The 6,732-nt window shown below is 48.4% G+C and overlaps 1 protein-coding gene across 1 annotated transcript in view; it reads right to left on the bottom strand.

Moving 5' to 3' along the window:
- Positions 1-6,732, bottom strand: part of Catsperg (catsper channel auxiliary subunit gamma) — a gene marked incomplete in the record, with an annotated part of 43,608 nt that overhangs the window by 28,585 nt on the left and 8,291 nt on the right. Inside the window, 6 exon segments of the mRNA XM_013522464.1 lie at positions 772-927; positions 2,332-2,401; positions 2,552-2,678; positions 2,755-2,899; positions 6,135-6,188; positions 6,274-6,557. Coding sequence (XP_013377918.1) covers positions 772-927; positions 2,332-2,401; positions 2,552-2,678; positions 2,755-2,899; positions 6,135-6,188; positions 6,274-6,528 — 807 coding nt within the window.

Below are 6,732 nucleotides of genomic sequence, written 5' to 3' on the forward strand. Positions count from 1 at the left end.
GGCATAGTGAGACCCTGTCTCAAAAGAGACAAAAACAAACAAAACAAAACAAAAAGCAGGGGTAGCTATTTTATTTGCAGACAAAGTGGATTTCAAGGCAAGACTGATTAAGAGAGACAAAGAAGGTCACTATATCCTTGCAAAGGGAACAAGAAGAAGAGGTAACAATCACAGATATATATGCACCAAATACCAGAGTACCCAACTATATAAAACAAATATTAACAGACATAAAACACCAAATAAGCAATAATACAATTACAGTGGAGGCCCTCAGTACCCCACAAATAGACAGGTTAACTAGACAAAAATTAATGAAGTAATATCAGAACTGAGCCAGACTTTTGAACAAATGGACTTAGTAGATGTCTACAGTGTGTTCTACCCCATAACATCAGAATACACAATCTCAGCTACACACAGGATGTTCTCCAAAATAGGTCACATTCTAGCTCATAGAACATGCTTAAGTAAATCCAAAGGAATGAAAATTATCCCATGCATATTATCAGACTATAGTGCAATGAAATTTGAAATCAGTGGCAAAAGAAACCACTTGGGTAAAGTGACTTGCCCAAGGCCCCACAGTTAGGAATTAGAAGAAATAAGATTTGAACCTAGGCCACTTGGCAGGCAGAGCTCCCTTCATGCTTCCTGGGGAATGGTGTGTCTTTGGGTCCTATTCTGTAGCCCCAGACCCTGGCCCCATTCAAGGGCAAAGTCCCACATCCTCAGTAGTCCCCAAGTCCCTGCCAGCCTGGTGTCACTCACCTCTACAAGAGAAAAGGTCTCAAAGTTGGTGTCGCTCAGGAGGATGGCCTTTTCGTTGGGAATGCCACCCAGGATGAGTACGGGTGACTGGTCCAGAGTGTACCACAGGGGCCTCGAGGCAGTATTCACAAAGTACTGGGGCGCCAGGTCAAAGAGCTGCCAGGGGAGGCCATGGGGCTTCTCAGCACTCCCCAACCCTCCCATAGCTCTCTCTCGTTTAGAGAAAAGCCAAAGTCCTCACTTGACCACAAGGTCCCCACCATTTCCCCTGTCATCTCCCTGACCTTATTCTCTATCGCTCTGCCCAGCCCTATGGCCTCCACCCTGCTTCTCACATGTACCCGGCACAATGTGACCTCAGAGCCTTTGCATAGGCTGTTCCCTCTGCCAGAAAAGATCTTGTATCCACATGACCCCTCTGTCCTCTGAGGCTTTACTCAAGGTCAACTCCTGAGAAGCCTTCTTTGACTGTTCTATTAAAGGTCTCAGTCTCCTCCTGTGCAGACCCATCCCCCTCGCCCTCTTTGGTTTCTCTCCAAAGCACTTACCAATTCTTCCTTTCTTTCTTTCTTTTCATTTCTTTTCCTTCTTTCTTTCTTTTGCAGGACTAAGATTTTTATGAACTCAGTCCCTTCACACTAAACTACATTTCCAGCCCCCTTTTAAAATTTGGAGACAGGGTCTCACTAAGTTGCTCAGACTGGACTCAAACTTGGGTCCTCCTACTTCAGCCTTCCAGAGCCACCTTTTTGTTGGTTTGTTTGTTTGTTGTTTTTTTCCGGTACCGGGAATCGAACTCATGACCTTGCGCTTGCCAGGCAGGTGCTGTGCTGCTGAGCTAAATCCCCAGCCCCCAGAGCCACCTTTTAATCTATGGTGAAATGGACTTGCTTTTCATGTGTACTGGTTCAGTGTCTGTCTCCCCTGCTGAAATCTCAACTGTATGAGGCAGGGCTTGGGCTCTGTGCGTTCGCTGCTGTGTCCCCACGATGCCACAGTGTGTGTTCAGAATTGCTGAACGAATGACTGAACGGACAAACAGTGATGAAGAATGTGGTGCAGGAGGCAAGCAGACAGTTTCAAGTATCCTTGTATGCATGCAGAAAGACAGTTTTAAAAAAAGCATTCTCTCCCTTTAGTGCCTTAGTGTTCTCCTCTTTAAAATGGGTATGTAGGGATGGGGATATAGCTCAGTGGCACAGCACTTGCCTGGCAAGTGCAAGGTCCTGAGTTTGATTCCCATTACAAAAAAAAAAAAAAAAAATGGGTTATGTGAAGCCAGGTATGCTGATTCACGTCTAACCCCAGCACCCTGAGAGGCAGAGGCAGGAGTATCACAAGTTCGAGCCCAGTCTAGGAAACTTAGCAATTACAGAGCCTCTGTCTCAAAAAGGAGGGGAGGGTATTGCGAGCACTTTCGCCCAGGGTCACTATAAAGATGGAAGCTGGTTCTGCACTGAGGAAACCTCCTTGCCCAGCCCAGCATGGAGACAGTGCTTGGGAGTGGGCAGGACCTGCGGCTCGTTCTCAGTGAGCAGGGGCCCGGCCCAAGGCCCTCACCTCCAATCCCAGCGTGAAGTCGACCGTGTCATGCTGCTTCTTGAGAAAGCCGTTGATATTCACGTGGAACCTGTGGCAGGTGCAGGCAGGCCCAGGGGAGGGTCCTGTTTGGGGCACAGCTCCCAGCCCACTCCCCCCTTTGGTGTCCCTGTTCCTTTGGGGATCAGAGCCGTGCACCCCTCCCAGAGCCTGCCCCCAGCCTGGGCTTGGAGAAGGGCACCTTTTATTGGGAATGAAGGGCCCCAGGCCGTTGCTGGTGACCTCCACCTTCATGACCACACTGCCGTTCTGGATGGGCATGGGCATGAACCAGCTCATGGCGCACACCTCCTCCGCCAGGCACGTCCCTGATGGGAGAGGGCACTGAGGTGCTGCCCACCAGGGTCCCCCGCTCCGGGGCTCCCTGGCCCTGCTCCCACCCACCTGTGTAGCGGAAGGGGGCTGCCTCCATCCTGATCTGCAGCTGCTCTATCTTCCAGCGGTAGAAGTTCACAGAGGACTGGAAGGTGACCAGCACCAGGGGCTTCAGCCCCATCAGGTGGCCACTGCGGACCAGGTCCTCGGAGGGCTGAGGACGAGATGGCCCAACAGGCGTGTCCTTACAATGGCCTCCAGGTCCCTGCTGCCTCACCCCCTGCCCAGCGGCCAGTCAGAGCAGGTGGCAGGAGGGACAGAGGGTCTTTCTGATGTGTGGACAGCAGCAAGAGGTTGCTGAGTGCTGTCCCCCAGAGAAGGCTGCAGGGGGCCTGGGGCTGGAGGGGCCAAGAGGAGAGATTTAACAGCTTCTGCCACCTGTGCCTGGCCCTGCATCCTGAGGAGCCTTTCGCCCAGGACACTTTCTGTCCTTCCTCCACCTGCTGCTGGGCCTGAGTCAATGTTTCCAGTCACAAGGAGCAGGTACTGGGCATGCGGGACCACATCCCTGCCCGGGCAACTATGGCTGCTGCCACCCTGGCCCTGTTCACCCTCACCTCCTGCCACCTCACTGTCTTCCTACTCCTGCCTGAGCCAGATCACACCCATCTTCTGCTCAGAGCCTTCTCAGGGCTCCTTGTCACTAAGTCACTCATCACCTCCCTGAAAAACACTGTCTTCCACGAAACAGGTCCCTGGTGCCAAAAAGGCTGGGGATCACTGCTTTTAAAAGATATATCAATCCAGGAGTGGTGGCGCATGCCTGTAATCCCAGCACTTGGGAGGCTGAGGCAGGAGGATTGCTGTGAGTTTGAGGCTAGTCTGGGCTATATAGTGAGTTCGAGGCCAGCCTGAATTACAGAGTGAGACCCTGTTTCAAAAAGCAAAAACAAAAGAAAAAAATAAAAGACACATCAAGAAAGTGAAAAGATAACTTACAGAACAGGACAAAAAGCCCAGCGTGGTGGTATATGCACGTAATCCCAGCACTCAGAAGGCTGAGACAGGAGGTTCGTTGCAAGTTCAAGAGCAGCCTGGGCTACAAAGTGAGCTCAAGGCCGGCCTGAACTGCATAGTGAGACCCTGTCTCAAAAAGACCAAAAAAAAAAAAAGGGGGGGGACAAAATATTTACAAATCATATATGTGATAAAGTGTTGGTATTGAAATATAAAAAGAATTTTACAACCATAAGGACAAATAACCCAATTTAAAAATGGACAAAAACCTGGGTGTGGTGGCACATGCCTATAATCTCAGCACTGAGGAGGCTGAGGCAGGAGGATTTTTCATGTTCAAGGCCAACCTGGAATATATATTTCAAGTCCATACTGAACTACATAGCAAGACCCTACCTAAAAAAAAAATAGGCAAAGTATCTGAATAGCCATTTCTCCAAATGATGGAGACTAATGGACAAAAGCACATTAGAAGATGTTCAACATCATTATAAGGGAAAAAAACCACAATAAGATATCACTTTGAGCACACCAAAAAGGTGGATAGTATCAGGTGTTGGTAAGAGTGTAAAGAAAATGGAAGCCTCATACATTTCTGACAAGAGCATCAACAGAGACAGCTGCTTTGGAACACAGTCTGGCACTCCTTTAAAAAGTAAATGGCCACCAGGCATGATGGTGCACGCCTGTGATCCCCACCCTCAGGAGGCTGAGGCAGGAGAATCAATGCAAGCTTGAGGACAGCCTGGGCTACATAGTGAGTTTAATGCCAGCCTGTACTACATAGTGAGACCCTGTCTCAAAAAAAAAAAAAATAATAAATGGGGTTAGCATTTGACCTAACAGTTCCACTCCTGGGCATATACCAAATACAAATGAAAACAGGTGTGAGCACAAAACCTTGTACTTAAATGTTTATAGCAGCATTCTTTCTTTCTTTCTTTTTATTTATTTATTTATTTTTGACTTCATTGAGACAGAGTCCCTCCATGCAGTTCAGGCTGGCCTTGAGCTCACTTATGCATCCTAGGCTGGTCTCGAACTTGCAAGGATCCTCTTGCCTCAGCCTCCCAAGTGCTGGGACTACAGGCATGTGCCACCACGCCCAGCAGCAGCATTATTTATAATAGCCAAAAAGGTGGAAATAACCCAAATAACCCAACTAATAATAGACAAACAAAACATGGCATGTCCATATAGCAGAACATTATTCAGTCATAAAAAGGAAGTACTGATGCATGTTACAACATGAAAGAACTTTGAAAGCATGCTAAGTGAAAAGATGTAAAAAAGGTACATATTGTAAGATTCTATGTCTATGCAGCCAGGTGTGGTGGCACACAGCTGTAATCCCAGCACTTGGGAGGCTGAGGCAGCAGAATCATCAAGAGTTTGAGGCCAGCCTGGGCTACATAGTGAGCTCAAGACCAGTTTGCTGTACATACCAAGACCCTGTTTAAAAAAAAAAGATTCTATATACATGAAACATTCATAAAAGGTAAATCCACGGGGAAAGAAAGTAGATTAATTCTTCTCTCTAGGGGCTGGAGAGAAGGAGGTTTGAAATGAGTAGCGCCTGCTAGTGGGTACAAGATTTATTTTGGGGATAAAAATATCGTGCAATAAGATAGTGATACTTGTACACCTTTGTAAGTTTTATCAAAAAGTATTGAATTATACCAAAGTATTCAAGTATTGAATTCAATTCAAATATTGAATTATATCAAAAAGTATTAATTATACTGAATTATATCTCAGTGGTACAGCACTTGCCTGACAGGCACCAGGACTGGTGAGTGGGTTCTGTCAATCTCAGTGTCCCCATCCACCCCGTTCCCCTGGATCCAACCCAGGGCCTCAGCCATGGTTTTCATCCCCAGTGACACAAAACAAAGCAAAAGCTGGATGTTATGGTATGTGAATTATCTCAAAAAATATGGCCAAAGAGAAAAAACCACTTACTCAGCAGGTATTATGTGGGAGCAGAGATACCGGGAACTGTACGTAGATAATCCTTTCTTTCTTTTTTTTTTTTTTTTGAGACAAGGTCTTGCTCTGTAATTCAAGCTGGACTTGAACTGACTATGTATCCCAAGCTGGCCTTGAACTTCTCATGCCTCCCAAGGATTACAGGCATGTGCTACCACAGGCTTTTTCTTTAACAGTAGTGGAAACTGAACCCAGTGAACACTCTTCGTGTCCCCCGCCCTTTCATCTTTTGAGACAGGGTCTCACTAAGTTGCCCAGGCTGCCCCTGGACTTGCAATTCTGCTTCAGGCTCCTGAGGAGCAAGGGAGTTATAGGTGCCCACACTGTGCCAGTCATGAATCCCTAGGTGCCCCAGGGTTGGATGGTGCTACCACTTGCTTAGCAAGCTGAGGTCTTGAGTTGGATTGGGAGGGCGGGACACGAGACTGGTAGAACCCACTCACCTGTCCCTCACAGGAGTAGCTGATTTTGAGGTAGTAAGGGAAGCCCAGGTATTTCTGCAAGGAGAGGTGGGTGACGTGTTCAGGGCCAAGTGGCACTAGTTCAGGACCCTTTTGGTTCTTTTGACCCTGGTTTCCTCACCTCCTGCGGATCGATGGGCGAGTCCACCAGCATGCTGAATACGCTGCCCACAGTATCCACGGGCTCTTGATCATAGAAGCGGTCACTCACGTGGGTGTCACCTACCCTATCAAACTTGCTCAGAACAACTTGCCAGGTGCAGTCCTCAAAATCATCGGTTTTCCACACCTTTGACGACGCCAGTAGTACAGCCAGCAGTGCCAAAAACACCCGCAGGACTCGTACTCTTGGCCACACAAAGCCGATAGGGAACATGGCTGGGTAGCACACTATGCTGCTACAACCTGGAGAACGCGGGGGTCAAAACCCTCCTACAAATCTGATCTCTTAGATGGCACTTGAGCTTCACCCCGCCCCTGCTCTTGCTCCTGACCCCGCCCCTGCTCTTGCTTCTGGCCCTACTGGTCCGCCTGGCCCCGCCTCTGCTTTTGCTCCTGACCCCGCCCCTGCTCTTGCTGC

This window comes from Chinchilla lanigera, unplaced genomic scaffold (genome assembly GCF_000276665.1).
Source record: "Chinchilla lanigera isolate Chin_1 unplaced genomic scaffold, ChiLan1.0 scaffold00067, whole genome shotgun sequence".
Classification (NCBI taxonomy): Eukaryota; Metazoa; Chordata; class Mammalia; order Rodentia; family Chinchillidae; genus Chinchilla; species Chinchilla lanigera.